The sequence below is a fragment of the Benincasa hispida genome, chromosome 3 (assembly GCF_009727055.1).
Source record: "Benincasa hispida cultivar B227 chromosome 3, ASM972705v1, whole genome shotgun sequence".
NCBI lineage: Eukaryota > Viridiplantae > Streptophyta > Magnoliopsida > Cucurbitales > Cucurbitaceae > Benincasa > Benincasa hispida.
The window spans coordinates 39,489,137-39,510,856 of NC_052351.1; the positions used below are offsets into that span (position 1 = coordinate 39,489,137).

Consider the following 21,720-nt stretch of genomic DNA (forward strand, 5'->3'; position numbering starts at 1 on the left):
TAGATTAGGGGAAATTGCAACAATCCTCCCACTCCCTTCCAACGTAATGCTGTTCTCATATTTTAAATTTGACCAATTATATTATTATTATTATATATTATTACAAGCTGCGGTGAAGTTATCAACCATATTTTACTTTGTTGTCTGGTAGTCGATGGGGACAAAATAGTCTTTCACACTCTGGTGACAGTACGTTGTTCTCATCTCTTTGCTTAAATTCAACTTTTTGGAATAGAACTTACATCAATTGACTCCCAAAAATTCTGCCAAAATTAGCATAATTTAACTCATATACTACATATTATCCAAAAATAGGTTCTCCCACTTTTCATATCATATTAAAAAAGACTTTTGAAAAATTCTATTTTAATTATTAAACTATGAAATTTGTTTCAAAGTATAACTTTTTTTTCTTTAAATAAATAAATTGTAAAAATTAGTGTGAAAACTAATGGATAAAAGTTTCAAAGTATATGTAATATTAAATTACACATTGCAACTATATAAAAGATTAAGATTATTGTTACCATTTATTATATCTCAACTAATTTAAATAGTTAACTTTTACCTATGAATTGTCATGTTAATTTACATGAATGATGTTGTAAATGATATAATGTAGGCTTCTAATTTTTACATTTTAATTGTTGCACGATCTAATTGCAAAGAAAACTATCATTAAATATTATTTAAAAAAAAAACAAATTTCAAAGTTTAAATGTATAAACAAAAAGTTTCCAAGTCCAAGAGTCATAGAGTTCAACAAAGTTTATGAATATTGCGTTTAATTTAACCATAATCTTACCATTCTAATCTACAACAAGATAAGAAACAACCCCTAAAATTAGTGAAGAGACTTCATTATATATGTTTGAAGTCCTATAGTTTCATTGATTGAATAATGTGCTCCATTTAGAATTATGTAAGATATAGTCTATTTATAGTAATAAAATGTGAATGAGAGGTTGACTTTTTCACCATATATCAAGGCTACTATATTTATCCTTACCAATATTAAAGCTGCATCATAATTCGAGAATAAAAATCAAACATTAATTCAAATAACATGATGTAACATTAAAAATTATACATTCCCGTACTCCCCTCAATTACAAGGATATCTTACTTGGTTCATTACATTTATCTGCAAGAAAATGTATGTTTTTTTTTTTTTTGTGTTGTTGTGGTTGAGAATGAATAATTAAAATTAACTATAAGATTTTTCTTCTTTTCTGCACATTAGACGTAGATTAACAAGACAGTTCATTGAATGACTAAGTAGAAACTATTAGCTCGAAACATTATGTTTCATGGCATGTCTACTAATTTCTTTAATAGTTTAAGAACAATTGAGGAAGACAATAGTATAATGTAGCTTTCATGGGATATATATGACTTTTAAACTAAATTTTCTTTTGTTTCTGAGAGAGGAAAAAACAAAAAAAGAGAAAAGGACAGGAAAAGAATTAGTCTCCTAAACTCTTCAAGGTGCGTCAATTTTGGTCATAAACATTCAAATTTTCTTTATAACTGTAATTTAAACTTCCACAAGATTTGCAATAACTACATTAGGATAATATTTTGTTTTTTTTCCTTTTTTTTTAGCAGTGACATGTTTGAAAACGAGAAATAAATAAAGACAAGAAAAATAGAAGATGTCGATGTGCGAATCTGGTAAGGTGGTAGCTAGGTCGATTTAGATGATCGAGCTAACCTATAAAAAAAAAATGTATATTGCTTCGGTAGTATTGTACAACACTCTTTAATGCCTACGTTAGTATTGAAATCAAAATGTCATCGAACTTTCAACGTAGTTGGATTATATACATTGTGTGAAGAGTGAGATCTCATACTTATACTAGTTCTGTGTGGCATGATTTTAGAGCAAAGTACACGGAGATAGTAGTGTCAGACTTGACTATATGGCTCTCAATGTGGTTCTTTTTTTAACGATCCATGGGCGCAACGGTCTTTATGAATTTGGGTCGAATATCACATTAGGCTATATCAACCCACGAAGATCAGATAAGGAATTCTAGAAAGCATTTAAACTAAATTTTGTGAAGGCATTACCAAACATAGATACAAATATTAAAATCCAAGTATGATTAATTAGATCTTGAAAACTTGTAAAAGAGAATAAAAATTGAAAATGATAGTTAGAGAGGATGAAGGTCTTGTGATTCCCCTAGATATGCTCAAGAAACAAACATGACTAAAGGAATCGTGTAGATAAGAGAAAGCAAAAGGAAGATGCTATAATTGTATTGTTAGCCCACATCATATAGTTAGAAAGAACAACTTGATTATCTATCTCAAAGATATGATTCTCTATACATTTGAATGAGATTGAAGAGTTACATCCACTATTTTGATATATAATTTGTTTCAATTTTATAATTAGAGGGGCAAATAAAGTTGAGGTTGAGGTCCACTACTAACTCCAACAAGTTTGCACTATGTATGATTGATTGAAACTAATTACAATAATTAATTAATAATCATTTTCCAATTATAGTTATATTTTCTATTTTTCATTTTATGGAAACCTCATTCAATTAAAAAAAAAAAACACTCATTTCAAATCCCAACAAAATTTTAGATTATTTTCCTTGTAAAAAAAATTGTTGGGTCCAATATCTGCAAATCAAAAATCAAAAATATAATTTATCCCAAAAAAAAAAAAAAAAAAGGGTGACCAGTCCAAGTGACCGGGCGGTGACCGCCGTGAATAATCGGGTGGTGGGAAGGGGGTGTTTTTGGTAATTTGAGAACAACAAAGGCTATTTTTCACCTTTAGGCTCTTTTTCTTTTTCCTTTTCCAGTTTTCGCAGGGAGCCATTCGTTTGGTGTTCTGTTTATCAGGTATGTGCTTCTTCTAAGAAAAGACGCAGACCAGAAAACCCAAACTCACAATTTTGAACCAAAACCCTAAAAAGGAAACTTTCATCCATCCCAACTCAGATGGTATTTCTCTGCGCTTCTTCATGGAGTTTTCAGCCCTAAATACCACAGCTCCAACTCATTTCTCACTCTCTTTTTCCCGGTAACCTTCTGCTCTTTATCACCCCTTTGAACTCACTCTTCTTCTTCTTCTTCTTCTTCTTCTTCTTCCTCTACTGAAATTACCTCTTCTTTCCCCCTTGTTTCTTCACATCCACCTACTTTGCTTCCGATGTTTTCAAAAAGCTGAAAAAATGGATTCTCCGGTTATCAGTTGATTTCATTTCCTTTTCTGGTTGTTCCTATTTGTTACTGTCTTTACTGAAGCTGTTGTTTTGCTATTGCTTTCTTTTGCTTCTGAATGTTTCTATGTGGAGTTTGATCGTTTTGTCTACGTATTTTTCATCTGAAGTTATTCCGAGCTTAAACGATGGCTTGGGTGATAAGTTGGCTGGGTGGTTTAAGCTCGGGTTGTTTATTTATTACGACTTTCTGTTTCTGCGAGTGTTTATTGATTTTTTTTTTGTTGGGGTTATTTGTTTATTAAAGGGTGTCCTAATCTGATTTGAAGTCTAATCCAATCTATTGATGGTTCAAATTAGAACCGTCTCCACGATACTCGGAATCAAATCATCCAGTGTTTAGTCGTTTTTTGTTGCATTTGGACATTATTTTGAATGTAGTTATTATCTAACTTGAAGGGGAAAAAAAATCAAGGTGATCAGATTTTATCAGTCATTATAGTTGATGTTGGATAATGTTAACCGTCATGTTCGAAAGCGGTAATCTTGGACATACAAGATATTTTTCCTTTTAACTCTTTTGTATGCTCTTCTCTACATTTGCAGAAGCAGCTGGTCCGCATGACATCGTCTGACTGGTGAGAATGACAAGAAGAAAATTTAATGAGAATTGTAGAGAGTTGAAAACCCATCTGATTGTGAATGTAGCTTTTCAATTTTTAGTGTCTGGTTTTCGTTGTTAACAAACTTTCCTGCACTTCTTGTGTATGTTGGACTGAGCAAAATTTCCGGAATGACTGGAGTATACCCTTTTGGTTTATTCAGGGGACTGTTTCATTCAGACTTCGCCAAGGCAATCATTTCTATGCTAGTTCTGTCTTGTGCTTTTTTTCACCATGCTGCATGTGGACCATGCTTCATTTCTGAGCTGCAATCAGCGTCAAATGAAGACTCTGGACATTACATGAATAATCCTACCAATGGCATCCATGGTACCTTTCCTGCAGATATCAGCTCGGGCAGCAATCCAACAACCCACTTAAGTTTTGAAAGTGTTTGTACTGACAGTCATTTATTTTGCTTTCCTTCGACAGTAACGGACTTTTCATTTAAAGAGAAAGGGATAGGTGTAGAAGCATCTTTGGGTCTGTTTGATGGTTCATCACCAGCAGTTGGATCAACTCAAGATGACAAATTGGCTGCAAACAAAAGCCAGTCATCAGATTATGGTATATTTGAATTATTTGAAGGTGGGATAATTTCATGTTCTTTAAACTCAAGACAGGATGTTAATGAGCTGTCTTCCATACAAAAACATGAAAGCACCAGTAAAGTTGATCTTTCTACATGTAGAGGTGATCCTCATTATCAGACAAGCCCAAGTTCTACCCAGAAGAAAAATCTTGATGTTACAAATTCAGATTATTCAGATAGTTCTCTGTCTCCCTTTGTAGATATTAGTCCTACTGAGTTGGATTGGGAGCATAAATTCTTATACTTACCTTCTTTAGCTTTGATAACTGTGACAAATACATGCAATCAAAGTACTCTACATATCTATGAACCATTCAGCACTGACTCACAGTTCTACTCTTGTAATTTTAGTGAGGTTGTTTTAGGACCTGGTGAAGCAGTTTCTATTTACTTTGTTTTCTTACCTAAATATTTGGGCTTGTCCTCTGCCCATCTGATTTTGCAGACAAATTTTGGTGGTTTTTTGGTCCCGGCTAAAGGCTTTGCCATTCAGTCACCTTATGGAATCCAGCCCTTGTTGAGCTTAAATGTTCAGTCAAGTGGAAGATGGACTAAAAATTTATCTTTATTCAATCCCTATGATGATGTTCTCTATGTTGAGGAATTAACAGGATGGATATCAATTTTTAAAGAGGATAAACATTACCATACAGAAGCAGTTTGTAGAGTAGATAGATATCAGGTATTTGATGAGCCAAAGCCATCAGTTATCAAAGAAGGCTTGGTTGTCCAACATGGTCATATAGACTCACCATTGTTATCTATGAGGCCCTACAAACAATGGAAGATAGAACCTCACAGTAATGAAACTATCATAGAAGTGGACTTGTCATTTGAATATGGCGGGACAATCATTGGTACATTTTGGCTGCAGTTATTAAGGCCTTCACAGGATAAGCCTGATGTGGTTGCCGTCTCTCTTGAAGCTGAACTTGAAAGGGGGTCAACTCATGATGATCATAAAGGGTCTATATTTGCATCTTTTGAGCCCTTACTGTACCATGGAAATGTTTTCGTTGCACTCTCTCTGAAGAACAGTGCTTCTCACTTGTTTAGTGTTCTTAAAATTATTGAAGTTGCTGAAAGCAAGGTTTTTGAGTTCAAAAGCTTGGAAGGCTTGCTACTTTTCCCCGGCACTGTCACACAAGTTGCTTTGATTACCTGTAATGAACAAGATGCTCACTTCCACAAAGCCTCACCTGAAATTGTTAATATGTATAGCAAATGTAAATTACTCGTGTTGACTAATGAGTCAACTAGTTCTCATATTGAAGTACCTTGCAAGGATATATTCCTTCTATGTTCAGAATACTGGAAGGACTCTTTCATGGAAGATGGAAAGCAAAATGAACACTTCTCGTCTGGTTTTGTAGGAACAGGGTTTTTGGCCAATCATGTGCGGTTACAGCCAGAAATCAAGGTATACATTTTTAAAACAAATTTATAAATATAATTTGCATGCCGGGATTTTGTTGTCACTCATTTAGGAATAAACCTTGTTTCTTACAACCATGCATTTCTCATGCTTATCTAGTAGTATAGTTGCTGCTATGACTGTACTCCTTACTGGTGTATATATGTTGGCATAGCACGTTTAGAATCTTACGCACTGATTTTTAAGTTCATGAAATGTTTTTGCAATCAATTTGAGTTGAAAGTTTCTTGCTCTTTCATGGTCTTTTTGCAGTTTCAACCTTTTCCAAAGTCGGCAATCTTAGTTTTCAATCTTATTTTATCCTCATTATATGCATACGCTTATAATGAGTCTTCTCTAAAAAAAAATGCACACACTTATAATGAGAGGCAATTATGAAAGCTTGGTTGCCAAGAGCTACCAAGGACTTAGATCTTGATAAGGAAATGATACTAGGAATTTATATTCATAGCTTTCTTTAACCATTGTTGTAAGACAGCTTGAGATATTGTCCTTTTCTGCGTTCCCTTCCATCCCTTTCATACATTAATTGTATTTACTTCCATAAGTAGCACTTCATATATTAATATGCGAAATGACCTAGATGCTTCATTTAATTTAAGGCTGTGGAGAGAGCAGAAGCAGATGAATTGGTGCTTGAAAATTGGGCTTCGATGGGGACCACAAAGTCCATGTCTGTGCTTGATGAGCACGAGGTATTTTTTCCCATGGTCGAGGTTGGAAGTCATTCTGCTAAATGGATTACTGTGAAAAATCCAAGCGAGTGGCCAGTTGTAATGCAGCTAATCATTAATTCAGGTGAAATTATTGATGAATGCAGAGACCCTGAAGGATTTATCCACCTGTCGTCTGGTGGTTTGATTCACAATGACTCTACTATGCCAAAGAAGTATGGGTTTTCACTAGCAGAGGGTGCAGTTACAGAGGCTTATGTTCATCCTTATGGTGATGTGCTTTTTGGACCAATATTTTTTTACCCTTCGGAACGATGTCACTGGAGAAGTTCTGTTTTGATAAGAAATAATCTGTCTGGTGTGGAGTGGCTGTCATTGAGAGGATACGGGGGTTCGTCTTCTCTGCTGCTTCTTGAGGGTTCAAAGCCTGTTATCAGTATAGAGTTTGAGCTTGAATCCCCAATTTTGCTCAACATATCCCCTTCAGAAAGGTCGGTCCACATGGAAGAGATTAGCCATGCCTGTACATTGCCATTATCGAAAGACTTCTATGCCAAGAACACTGGTGACTTGCCATTGGAATTCAAGAAGATTAAAATATCAGGTACAGAATGTGCGTTAGATGGTTTCTTAGTACATAATTGTAAAGATTTTGCCCTTGAACCTGGAGAGTCAAAAAAACTTACGATATCATACAAGACTGATCTTTCTGCTACCGTGGTGTATAGAGATCTTGAACTGGCCTTGGCTACTGGTATACTTGTTATACCCATGAAGGCCAGTCTACCCTTCTATATGCTCAATAATTGCAGAAAATCAGTCTCGTGGACACGACTGAAGAAATTCTCCTTTGCTGTTCTCCTAATTTCTTCTGTAATGTTCTTGTTCTTTTGTTGGATTTTGCCACACATGATATCTTTGGGCTCTCTGGATTTCTCATGCAAGAATGAGATCAAGCGTATATCGAGTTCTACAAAGAGTGTGGAGAAGACTTATTCTGTACGTCATAGTGAGAAAAGCAGTCAACTCTCGGATGTTTGGTCTGTTTTTGAAGGGGAAGGAGCACCACAACCCTCCCTGCAGTCAAAATCTCTTGTAATAGAGAATTCTGATGCAGTGGAAGCATCTCAACCAAATTACCTCACGGTGAAAACTGGGAAGGAAAGGGGAAGGCGGCGAAAGAAGAAAAAGGCAGGTGGCATGAAATTAGCCGGTCTATTTGAAGTTTCGAGTAGTCAAAGTGGTAACTCTACGCCTTCGTCCCCTTTGTCTCCCACTGCATCTAGTACACCGAAACGTACATGGCCTATGTCTCCTGATGTGAACCAGTCTATTGAGGTGAGTAGTCTCTTTGCTAGGGTGGTTGATGAAACCCAATGTCACAAGGCACAAACATCTGAACTTACTTCCGTCACGAATTCACCAAAACCTGAAGTTAGTGTGAAGAACTGCATCGACACCTTTGTTTCATCTTCCAAGGAGACTCCTTTGGAGTCGAGAAAGAGTTACAGTAAACCAATTTTGCAGCCTTCGGCCACTTTTCCTTCAGCTGGCAGGCCTGCCCCAAATGTCATATGCTCTCCTCTTGCTGCTTCAACCTCCAAAATTGCTCTGCATGCTCGAGCTCCTGGCTCTAAACTATTCAACCAAAAAGCTTCATTAGAAGGGGAAGGTAAGTCTGGGATTCAGGATAAATACAAATATGATATCTGGGGTGATCACTTTTCTGGACTTCATTTGATTAATAAATCAAAAGATGTCCCTCCCATGATCCCCAGTACCATAGAAAAGGACTCGGATAGCTTTTTTGAAACGAGTCCTCAAACTCTCATAGCTAAGTCTCAGCCAATGTCTGTAAGTTCTTTTTATCAGTATCCTCAAGTTTAATCAATCAACACCTCCAAAAAAGTCTTAATTATCTGTGGCTTTTTTTTTCTTAAAAAAAATATTTTTCCTGGCCATATGGTTTCAGTTTTTTCGAACAAAAAGCCAGGTGATGATGAGCAGCGCTTCTTCTTTCATTACCCTTATTATAGGATGACAAATTTCTGTGAGGGATGGAGAATTTTCAGTTTGGATGGGGATATCTTTTTCCTGAACTAGTTTAGAGAATATGTTTCAAGTTCTAACTTTCACCCCGAAGCTTTTCATTAATATTCTGGTATCTTTCTAATTATATCGACATTAAAATGCTTTTATTAAATTATTGACTAAAACCAATAAATAATTACATGGTAAAGTTCTCTCTCTCTCTTTGTTCCCCTTTTGTTTAAGACTAACAATCGTATTTGTTTGTTAATTTTTAATATTCTTTTGTTTTTTTGTTTGTTGTTTTTTAAATTTTATTTTAATCCTTGTGCGTTTAAACTTTTTAATGACCTCATTATATATAAAAACAAAAAGTTCCACTCTCGCCTTTAATTAATTATTTGTTTATTATAAGTTCGCTAAACGAAATAGTAGAAATTCATTTAACAGAATATATATATATATATAGAGTACAATGAAATTTATTGTTTTAGAGAGTTTCATTGAACATCCGTCTCATTTTCAAGTTTTTTTCCCCCCTTTTTTTCCTTTTTCTAAAATTATATGTATATATATAAAGGAAACAAAAACAAAAAAAAAGCGGGAACGGGACTTAAAAAATATATATATATATACAGGGATTATATTGAAATGACAGTTATTATCTATGAATAATTCAGAATTGGCGGGAAAACATTCATATGGGGCACCCTTGTAGTCTGTAGACAACCTTTTTGATTTCTTAGGCACGTGGGAGTGGGAGAAGAATGGAGTGATCAATGGTATGATTGAAGTACTTTGTAGGACTAAGAACACTGAAGAAGTTTTGACTCAAATATCCCACATTTTTGTTTGTTTATAAATAACATTTGTAACGGTCCGTTGGTATACTCTTATAAATACTATTGATTTTAAATTCGAATTATATAGAGTTATTATCATTTTTCTTAGTTTTTTGGAAACATCAAAATTTGTAAACAATCTTCATTAAGTAAAAAGGTTCAAGATCTTCACGTGGACGTAGGCAATCTTGTCGAACTACGTTAATACTGTGTCTCTTCTTTCCTTTTTATCTTTCTTGTTCAATCGGGTAATTCTTTACTGTAAATTGCGTGCCAATCGTTTACATTTCAATCGCATCGAGTAATTAGATTGTCGAGTCAATTGTGCATCGATTTTTCACTATCGAGTAGCTTCGAGTACATTGTGTTCACCTTCGAGTTGCACTGAGAATCGTTCAAGAATTGTCGAGTAAGATCAATTATTAACTTTGTTGTCGACGAGTTGCATCGAGAATTTAATAGAGACTAGTCGATGAAGAAGGGAATTCTGATCGAGGATCGAGTAGCAAGGAGTCGAGCGTCGAGTTCTGAGTATCGAGGATTTGATAGAATTGTTCTAAGTCATTTTTTCATCTCTCCAATGTTGATCTTGAGTATTTGGGACTTGTGAAGAGTCATCAACCCAACAATTATTGGTATCAGAGCGCTTAAAGGCCATAAAGATCAACTTTCTTGGAGCTTCAAGATTTTCAAGAAATCAAGTTTTGATACTCGTTCGAATCAGAAATGATCGTTGCAAGGTATGAGATCGAGAAGTTTGATGGGAAGGGCGATTTTGGCCTATGGAAGGCCAAAATCAAAGTCATTTTTGAACAACGCCCTTTTGGACTCATCAACACTGCTAACCACCATATCAACACAAGAAAGAGAAGACATGGAGCTCACGATATATAGGACTATAGTTCTGAATCTTAGTGACAGTATTTTGAGGCAAGTAATTGATCAAGATACAGCCTACAAGATGTGGGTCAAGCTAGAAGGTCTTTTTGCCATCAAAGAGGATCTCCCCAACAAGATGTATCTGAAGGAGAAGTTCTTCACGTTCAAGATGGATTCTGCCAAGTCTCTTTCAGAAAATTTGGATGAATTCAAGAGGATAGTCTGAGAGTTCAAGAGCCTTAGTGAGAAAATTGGCGATGCGAATGATGCTTTTGTGCTATTAAACTCTCTACCTGAATCCTATAAAAGAGGTGACGAATGCTCTGAAGTATAGTAGAGAATCAGTCACTACTGATGCCATCATTTTAGCATTAAGAACAAGAGAGTTAAAACTGAAGGAATTCTTATACAAGGGTACTTATGAGCAGAAATGGATCTTTCCAATTCATTGTGACAGAATTTCCACATATATATTCAAACATACAGATATGCATTAATAATCGCTAAATTACTTGCATGCTTTAAGGATTAATAAATAAGAGACTGAGAGAACATACAAGTTGAAGACTTTTCTTTATTTGAAATCTTGCTCTCTCCACGAACGACCTTTCGCTCTTGCTAGACCAGCAAGTAATCGTCCAACAACACCCCGATCGTCTACACGAACAGCTTCACACAAACACAAGGAAATGGGGACGAAACCAACACTCGAAGCCCTCAGTATTCTCGGAGTGGGAATCCAAAGGGTGGGCTTTGTTCGGATTTAGTAGAGGGAGGAGGAAAAGAGATCGTATACAATAATCAAGCAAGTGGGAGAAAGACTCGTCTATCGTATAGACAAAATGCTTGATCGTTTAGATGAAATATCCGATCGTGTAGGAAAAGGTAAGCGATCGTCTATACGATCGTTTAGTAAAGCTCTGGCATTAAACAATCGTTTAGTAAAAAATAAGTGATTGTTTAACAAGTAGCGTGCGCGAGTGTAAGCGATCATTAAGTAAACAACACTATCGTATATGCTCTGATTTACTAAGCGATGACTCTCTAGAATCACAACACACCATGACCTATTTAAGCGTTTCAAAACGATTCTTCATCTTACTCATCAGTTACGAAAACAGAAGAGACACCGACCAATTATCCCATAACTGTCCAATTAATAAATAAAAATAAAATCATACATTATATTTATAACCTATGGTTTAATATCATATATTAACCATAATATTTTTCCTCCACTAGATATAAATCATATTTATATCCAATTTCCTCTAAAGTAATGTATCTCATACATAAAGTCAATTATATCATATATAATTAACTAGTTCAATTATATCATATATAATCGAACTCTTTCTTGTCAATTTGAACATTTCAAACTGACCCAAAAACTGATTCTTAAATTGTATCCAAGCTATCAAGGGGACCTTATGGACCTATGGCTCGAAGCTTCAACGTACGTGAATAATTAACTAAACTCTTTAGCCACGAAATCCACCATCCGTTAACTGTCAGACATTCCACTAAAGACCGACAACTGAACTCTTCTTACCACAAATATATTTCCATATCCATCGGATATAACCAATCATCAGTACGATGACCCTTCACAGATGCTCATAAGTATAGTTGGGCTAATTTACCGTTTTGCCCCTGTAGTTACATCTTAATCTTTAAGTACCACTGATCCCTTTAATGAACAATACAACATAGTTCTACTGTGTGTGAACACCTCTCGGGCCATGAGAAGGTGTGTGGTGCCACATCGTTCAAGCCCTGGGATCAGCCTTTAAGGGAGCAATCTATCTACTTACCCCTGCTTCGGGGAAGTAGTGAACTCCATCTTGTGTAGCTGAGTTCCCAGCTCCCAAATCAGACGAATCCATAAAGTGGTAGGTTTGAGTCGGCGTTCTGTCACTCGCACCCAAGCAAATCAAAGGACCACCCTCAATGGCAAAAGTTCCCAACTCTCTCAGGATTGAGGTCATGATACCTATGGTCATCCTAGTGAAGTGAAGTCTTTGTCATGAACGGGGTTATATGACGAGATATTAATACTTTGTGGTCAGGTCTTATACAAACTCTTTGTATAGGACGCCCCCGCTCGTATGTCCCCTACATGAATGATCACGATTAGACCATCTATGACAAGTCACAATAATTGTAACTATTCCACAAAGCAGGCCGCGTCCGTAGCGTTACCAGGATAAGGTTTTCCTCTTATATCCATATACTACAGACCATTTTGGTTATCACTTAAGACATGATCCACTTGAATGTCACCACATACATGCTTAAGTTACATAAAGACAATCGAGGATTTTAAGTTTATTGGTTTGTGGTAAAGCAAATAAAACATCTACATGTGAAAAGTCAAGAAGTGAAGTAAATATGATATATTATATATCATAAGCGTTCGTACAAACTGTTTACAAACTACAGGACACGAGACCTTGGGGCATCAACTCCAACAATCTCCCACTTGTCTTAAAGCGAAGTGGGGTGTATAAAAACAAGTACAAAACAATAAACTAGGGCATAAAAACCCAGTACTAGGCGGACGGTCCCATAGACCCATGCTCTGAAGGTGCCCCTCAAACACTGTAGCCGTGAGAGCCTTCGTAAATGGGTCAGCAACATTGTGCTCCGAGGCGATCTTTGTGATGATCACGTCTCCTCGATGCACTATCTCGCGGATCAGATGATACTTTCGCTCTATGTGTTTGTCGCGCCTATGACTCCTGGGCTCCTTGGAGTTTCCCACAGCACCACTATTGTCACAATAGAGGGTGATGGACCTAGACATATCTGGAACAACTTTCAGCTCTATCTAGAACTTCCTGAGCCAGATGGTCTCCTTAGCAGCTTCACAAGTCGCTACGTACTCGGCCTCCATCGTGGAGTCGGCGAGGCACCCCTGCTTAGTGCTCCGCCACACTACAGCTCCTCTGTTAAGAGTAAGAATTGACCTTGAAGTGGACTTCTGAGAGTCTTTATCAGTCTAAAAGTCAGAATCCATGTATCCAGTAAGGATCAAATCCCTAGACCCATACACGAGCATCTAGTCCCTCGTTCTTTAAAGATACTTGTAGGAGTCTTACTGCGATCAAGTGACCTTGGCCTGGGTTAGACTGATACCTACTGACTATTCCTACAGCATAGAGATGTCTGACTAAGTGCAGGAGCGTCACATACATCAAACTGCCAACTGCAGATGCATATAGGACCCGTCTCATATTCTCAACCTCTTGAGGCGTCTTAGGACAATGTCCTTAGACAAAGTGACTCCATGCCTGAATGGCAGTAGGCACTTTTGGAGTCCTTCATCGAGTACTTGGGCAAGATCTTGTCAATATCATGATGGTTAATAGCGCTAGCACTTAGTTCTTAGATCCCGAAAGATCTGTATACCAGAACAAACTGAGCCTCTCCAAAAATCTTTCATTTGGAATTGGGTCTCATTAGTTATCAACTGCATGTCAGTAGACCTACATCATTTCCAATGAGTAGAATATCGTCTACATACTATTGAGGTTATGCCCTAAAGTCTCGTGTCCTGCAGTTTTGTAAACAGTTTGTACGAACGCTTTGTTGTATAATATATGATATTTAACTTCACATCTTGTTTTTTGCTCAGTTGTATGTTTTATTTGCTTTACACAAACCAATAAACATAAAATCCCTGGTTATCTATATGTAACTCAAGCATTGTATGTGGTAACATACAAGTGGATCATCGACTGAGTGATAACGAAAATGGTCTGTTGTATATGGATAAGGAGAAAAACCTTATCCTAGTACGCTACGTAGCGGCCCGCCTTGGGGAATGGTCCAATTGTTGTGACTTGTCACAGATGGTCTGATCCTGATCATTCGTGTAGGGGACATGTGAGCGGGGGCATCCTATACAAAGAGTTTGTATAAGACCTGACCACGAAGTGTTAACATCTCGTTATATAACACCGTTCATGACAGAGACTTCACTTAACTAGGATGACTATAGGTAACATGTCCTCAATCCTGAGTGAGTTGGGAACTCCTGCCATGGAGAGCGGTCCTTTGATTTCTATGGTGCGAGTGGCCAGGTCGCCGATTCAAACCTACCATTTTGGAGATTCGTCTGATTTTGGAGCTGGGTCATCGTACTCATGATTGGTTATATCCGATGGACACAAAAATATATCTGTGATAAGAAGAGTTCAGCTGTTAGTCTTTAGTGGAATGCCTGACAGTTAACGGATGGTGGATCTCGTGGCTAAAGAGTTTAGTCAGCTATTCACGGACCGTTGGAGCTTCGAGCCACAGGTCCATTAGGTCTCCTGGGTAGCTTGGATAAAGTCGAGAATAAGTGTTTGGGTCAGTTTGAAATGTTCAAAGTGACAAGAGGGAGTTCGATTATATATGATATAATTGGACCGGTTAATTATATATGATATAATTGACTAAATGTATAAGATACATTACTTTGGAGAAAATTAGATATAAATATAATTTATACCAAGTGGAGGAGAAATTTCTATAGTAGATATGTGATATCAAACTATAGAGTAAGAATATAATATGATTATATTTATTAATTAAATTGATTAATTATATGATAATTGGCCGAAAACCTCTCATCGATCGTGCATTAGTAGGAGAATTCGAAATTGTTTATTGTAACCGAAGAATAAAATGAAAATTGTTTTCATTTGGCAATAGTTCGAAATTTCGCAATCGGTGTGAAAATGTAACGATCACCTAGTTTGAGAGCCTATACAATAGTTGCTCATCGTCTAAACGATGGCACACCAGCACCTAAACGATCGCACGTCCGTCCCTAAAGGATCGCATAGCGTGCCGCGTTTTCTAAACGATCGTCTAACTTTTATTAAACAATCGCTTAGTAAAACCTACACGATCGTGTAGCTTCTTCTAAATGATAAGCACACAGCTATACGATAGCTCTTTCTCTCCCACTTACTTATCGTCTACACTATTTGTTTTTTCTCCGACCTCTACTAAATTCACCAAAGACCACACTTTGGATTCTCACTCTGAGAATACCAAGGGCTCCAATTGGTGGTGTCGTCCTCACTGCTTTCTTGTTTGTGACTGTTCGTGTTGCTACCATTCGTGTAGATGACCATGCTGCTGCAGTTGACTGGTTTGCTGGGCGATAGAGTTCACGTAGAGATTCTTCCGCTGCGTCTGAGTTCAACGTTTGAAGAAGGTCTTCAACTGGTATGAGATCTCTTTCCTTTGTATTTTTATTGTTCGAAACATTCCTTTAATTTGTGTGAATTTGCATAACTGTCTGTTAGAATGTATGTGTTGTATTTCGATCACAATGAAATCAGAAAGATCTGAACGCGCTCATGGATGCTCTTCATTAAGAGTTCCTTCACATACAACACTAAGAAAACTATTGAACTGTTGACGATCTTCTCGTAAACACAAGGTTCATCAACGTTTTGGTCAAAGCCATACGATTTGATCACAGTATCAAACCGAAAATTCCAAGTCGAGACGTTTGTTTTAGCCCATAAATGGATCGATTCAGTTTGCAAACTTTTTGATCTTGATCTTGTGCATTGAATCCTTCAGGTTGCACCATGTAAATGGTCTCCTCAAGATTACCATTCAGAAAAGTCGTCTTGACGTCCATTTTCCAGATCTCATAATTATAATAAGCGGTAATGGACATGAGGATGTAGATTGACTTTAACATGCTAACAAGTGAGAAAGTCTCTTCATAGTCGACTCCTTCCATCTAGGTATAACCCTTTGCCATAAGTCGAGCCTTGAAGGTTTGCACGTTTCTATCAGCACCCCGTTTGCGCTTGTAGATCCATTTACAACCTATAGGTCTTACCTCATTAGGCTGATCTACAAGATCCCATACTGTGTTGAAGTACATCGACTCCATCTCGAGATTCATGGCTTTGACCCATTCATCTCGGTCAACATCCACCATTGCCTTTTGATAAGACAACGGATCCTTAACGTCCCCATCTGCCACCATAGCTAGGATTTTTGTGAAACCCAGATAGCATTCAGGCAAGTTCTTAACCCTCCCACTGCGTCGAGGTACCCTCAACTCTTGAGGTGGAATCGACCTACCAGATGAACTATCATCAACAACTCTGGCTGGTGAAGCAGGTTCTTCAACAACTCTTGTTGAAGTTTCAATAGTTTCATTGGAAAGCTCACGTAACATGACTTTACTATGTGGACTGTGCTCCCTGATATGATCCTCCTCTAGGAAAGTAGCGTTCGTGGAAACAAACACCCTATTTTTGGACCGATCGTAAAAGTAACCCCCTCGTGCACCTTTGGGGTAGGCTACAAAGAGGCACAACCTCGACCGTGATTCCAACTTCTTGGGATTTCCCTCAAGCACGTGTTGGGCAACCCCATATGCGGAAGTAATGTAAACTAGCTTTAAGCCTGTTCCACAACTCTAGAGATGTTCTCATAACACTCTTGGAAGGAACACAGTTAAGTATGTATACCGCAGTCTCCACTATGAAACTCCAAAACGAGTCTGGTAAAGATGCGTAACTCATCATCGAACGAACCATGTCCAACAAGGTTTTATTTCTCTTCTCCGCTACACCATTCTGCTGAGGTGTACCCAATGCTGAGAGTTGGGAAATGAGTCCATGTTCTAATAAATAGTCTTGGAATCGTGAATCCAAAAACTCTCCACCTCGATTTGATCGAAGTGTTTGAATAAGTCTATCCAAAGCATTCTCAACTTCAGCATTGAATACTTTGTACTTTTCAAAAGATTCATACTTTCATTGCATTAGATAAACATACCCATATATAGAGTAATTATCAGTAAAACTGATAAAGTACTCATAGCCTCCTCGAGCTCGTACATTCATAAGACCGTAAAGGTTAGAATTACTAATTCTAAAGGCTCTTTGGCTTGATAATCTTTTCTAGTAAAAGTTCTTTTCGTCATCTTACCCTCAAGGCAAGATTCGCACACTGGTAAAGAATTTTCTTCTAACTCGCTTAGAAAGTCATTCTTCACCAATCTTTCAATTCTATTGAGATTGATGTGCCCTAATCAAAGATGCCAAAGTTGGACATTTTCTTTTGGAGAAACTCGTTGACGTTTAGATTGAGTTACAAAAGATTTAAACATTTCTATGTTATGGAGGGAACTTAAGGCTAACGGTCTTAGCACATACAAGTTATTTTCCAGTTTAGTTATACAAATTTCAACACCATCCTTATGAATAAACACTTTATTTAGTTTAAAAGAAAGAGTATATTTGCATTGCAATAGACACTTTATAGAAATAAGGTTTCTTTTTAGTCTAGGAACTACAAAGACATCTTTTAATACAAGAAACCTATTTTGTAAAGTTAACTGGATGCCTCCCACTGCCACATTTGAGCCGATGTGCCCGGTTCCTACTCGCAACGTCATCTCACTAGCCTTCAGCTGTCGCCAGGATCTAATCCCCTGAAAAGGAGAACAAACATGATTAGTGATGCCCGAATCAATTATCTAGGCAGAATCATCATTCTCCACTAAACAAGTAAATCACATTTACCTTTGTTTGCCTTGGCCTTAGCCTTGGCTGCCTTCTTTTCGTTCAGATAGCGAGGATAATTCCTCTTCCAGTGTCCATCCTGGTTGCAGTGGAAACATGTTCCTTTTTCAACCGGCGGTTACGCTTCCTCTAGGCGATAGATGGTGGGTTACCAGGTGCTTTCCTTTTCCTTTTACCACCATTCTTCTTCTTCCCCTTTTCAGAGTTAGAAGTTGAAGGTGCAAACTTTGTCCCTAAGGTCGAACCTTAATGGAACGTTTTAGAAGACGAGACAACATTTGCCTCACCTTCCCTCTTTTCCTTACTTTTCAGCAAGGATTGGTAAGTCTGCAACTCGTTGAAGAGAGTAGTAAGGGTATAATCCACTTTGTTAAGAATTATATTGCCAACAAAGTGGAGGAAGCTATCCGGCAATGAATGCAGGATAATGCTAACCTGATTGCCCCCATTGATTTTAGACCCATTCATCTCCGCCAGATTAAAGTGGACTATCATATTCAACACTTGTTCACAAACAGAGGTGCCTTCCTCCATTTTGGAGTTGAAAATGTGTTTCAGAGCCTCATGCTTGAGCTGTCTAGACGGCTGTTCGAACATTCCCCGCAGGGACTCCATGATCTCACGTGCTGAGACCATGGACTCATGTTTCTTGGCCAACACGTCAATAAGAGTGGCCAAGATATAGGCTCGTGCCTTCTCTTTTGCCCGTGTCCATAGCTCCTAAGGCCCCAGAACATTTCGAGTAGCCTCGTTAGGTGGAATAGGAGGACAGTCCTCCGTAAGGAAAAACTTCAGATCCTCGATGATGAGTATCGTCGTGATCATATGTTTCCAACTTGAATAGTTTTGGCCATTCAGTTTTTCGGTGCTAAGTAAACTAATAATGGTTGTAGGTATTTTTAAATCTGTTGCTGAAAAACGAATAAACTTCTATAAGACTTTGCAAAACCACATTTTAACCAATTAGTTTTAGCAAAACAGTTTCTAAGTACCCTAAGTGATAAGACTTCTATTTTGCAATGATGCCCCAGCAAGGCATGACAAACGTCACCGATAGAGTGATTAAATGTATTTTCACTGGGATGAGACATTCTCAACCATTAGGCAGAACCAACTCTTGGAACTGAACCTAACAACCACAATTTGTTCGGTTTAGAATTGTTAGCCCTTAACAATTCTGCGTAAGTGTAACCCCTCGTTTTTTGCCCTAGAGTCTCGTCCTAATACGCGCACTGTAGGGAAAAAGCAGATTAGGACAAGAGACTAAGTAACCTTATCCTTTTATAGGAGATCAAATAAAGAAACGCACAAAACAACCATCTTATAGGGGGACACTCCTAGGGTGCCGCGAGGCAATGTGCATAAACTTTATTTAATCCAACGAGAGACACTGTGGGATATGCTGTCGCATTTCCCGCTCCCACTTACTATGAAAATTCTCTCCATCCACCTTGATATTGACCTACCCAAACAACATCCTTTAGGGGGACACTCCCAGGGCGCCTCGAGGCGATGCGCATAAACTTTATTTAATCCAACGAGAGAGACCGTGGGATATGCTGTCGCATTTCCCGTTCCCACTTACCATGAACATTCTCTCCATCCACCTTGATATTGACCTACCTAAACACCATCCTTTAGGGGGACACTCCCAGAATGCCTCGAGGCGAAGCGCATAAACTTTATTTAATCTAACGAGAGAGACCGTGGGATATGCTGTCGCATTTCCCGCTCCCACTTACTATGAACATTCTCTCAATCTACCTTGATATTGACCTATCCAAACACCATTCTTTAGGGGGATACTCTCAGGGTGCCACGAGGCCGAGTATAGATCTCATGGTGTGGACAATAAGAGAGAAACGCAAGAGGTTTAAATGAAGCATTAAATGCCCCAAGTACCTCCTACTGAATGTTCTACCTAGGGGTTCATTTACCTCCTACTGAATGTTCTACCTAGGGGTTCATTAACCTAGACAATCCAGCTATTGATTATAGTCTAAGTCATTTATTAAGTCTGCTAAAAAACAACTTTTGTCTTTGAAATAAAACAAGTTCAAGTAGTCACATTTAAACTCTTTAATGGATTGTCCTTAACTTGCATGCATGCATCAAATCTATCTAATTCACCTTTCCAGGTAGGTTCTTAGGTAGGGGTGTTCCGTTGTCGTCACCTTAAATACCCCAGCCTAGACAGAACCCGCCTTAGACAAAAGGTCTTTTACAAATAGATTTACTACACTTTAACCTTTTATTATTGATTTTAGTCCTAATTTCATTTTATAACCTTTATAAAAGAAACAACTAAAACATACATTGCCACATAACGAGGTATTTATAATGCTTGTAAACATAATGCTTAATATATAATGCATGCATAAATATAAATCTTATATTATATGATGCATGAGTATGCACTTACGTAATTTAAATCATGCTTCTCTAAATTATAACACTTATAATAAAGAGAAGATGCATGACTGATGTGGAATTTTTCTATATGTGTATACCATATGACATAAAAAGAATATACATCGCATGTGTAAAATCATAGATTAATGGATCGGGATGAACCAACACAAAACCGGAATGAAATTCTATCTATTACATTTTTCACCGAGCAAACCGGGTCTTGAACCGTCGGGCAAAGCTCCATCATTTAGTAAACGTCTCCAGGTAAACGATCTCATAGACGACAACGAGGTTGCAAAGCCTGATTGTCTAGAAAATCGCTTAACACGCGAAAGGTAAACAATTTACCACGCATTTACTTCGCGATCGTATAGTCAGTAACTAAGTGATGAGGCTTGCTGAGCTATACGATCGTCTAGTGCGCGTGTGCGTTAAACGACACCCGAGCATCCGATATTCAACGATCATCTATCCCATCGTCTAAACGACCTGACCAACACTTGATCGTCTTCTTCCTTGAAGAACAGTAAGCCTTGCTCCGAACTTCTTCACGAACGACTCAAGACTCAAACTAACTTTGAAATTACAGACTCGATAGCAATTAATTATACCCGAAAATGCAGAGGCCTTTACAATTAATTGGAAATGTAAAAGAATTTGACAAACCGAGGTTTCATCCCAAAAAACTCCATTAATCCATACATCCACAAACAATTTGCCAATTAAAATAGAGAGTAGACATGCTGCACCAACCGAGAATGTAAATGGAATTCTTTGCAGCAATGAAATTGAAATATTAGAAACCGAGAGCTTTGATACCAATTGAAGGAACTGTTATACAAGAGTACCTATGAGTGGAAGCGGATCTTTCCAATTCATTGTGACAGAATTTCCACATATACATTCAAACATATTGATATGCATTAACAATCGTTAAATTACTTGCATGCTTTAAGGATAAATAAATAAGAGACATGAGAAGGTGTGTGGCGCCACATCGTTCAAGTCTCGGAATCAGCCCTTAAGGGAGCAATCTATCTACTTACCCCTACTTCGGGGAAAAAGTGAACTCCATCTTGTGTAACTGAGTTCCCAACTCCCAAATCAGACGAATCCTCAAAGTGGTAGGTTTGAGTTGGCGCTCTGGCCACTTGCACCCAAGCAAATCAAAGAACCACCCTCAGTAGAGGAGTTCCCAATTCACTCAGGATTGAGGTCATGATACCTATAGTCACCTAGTGAAGTGAAGTCCTCTGTCATGAATGGGCTTATATGACGAGATATTAACACTTCGTGGTCAGGTCTTATACAAACTCTTTGTATAGGATGCCCCTGCTCGCATGTCCCCTACACAAATGATCAGGATCAGACCATCTGTGATAAGTTACAACACTTGTAACTATTCCACAAAGCGGCCGCGTCCGTAGCGTTACTAGGATAAGGTTTTCTTCCTATATC

The 21,720-nt window shown here is 37.7% G+C and overlaps 1 protein-coding gene across 4 annotated transcripts; it reads left to right on the plus strand.

Annotated features, from left to right (window-relative positions):
- Positions 1-2,809: 2,809 nt before the first annotated feature.
- On the plus strand, positions 2,810-8,677 carry LOC120073023. Of its 4 annotated transcripts, none has more exons than XM_039025589.1 (4): positions 2,810-3,046; positions 3,792-3,823; positions 4,011-5,859; positions 6,477-8,677. In XM_039025589.1, exons 2-4 carry the CDS (start codon positions 3,807-3,809, stop codon positions 8,433-8,435), a joined length of 3,825 nt encoding a protein of 1,274 aa, XP_038881517.1. In that variant the 5' UTR covers positions 2,810-3,046; positions 3,792-3,806; the 3' UTR covers positions 8,436-8,677. The 4 variants fall into 4 exon arrangements, with proteins under 4 accessions (XP_038881517.1, XP_038881518.1, XP_038881516.1 ...); XM_039025590.1 differs by lacking the exon at positions 3,792-3,823 and having other exon boundaries at positions 4,011-4,177; positions 4,280-5,859; XM_039025588.1 differs by having other exon boundaries at positions 3,792-5,859.
- Positions 8,678-21,720: the final 13,043 nt, after the last annotated feature.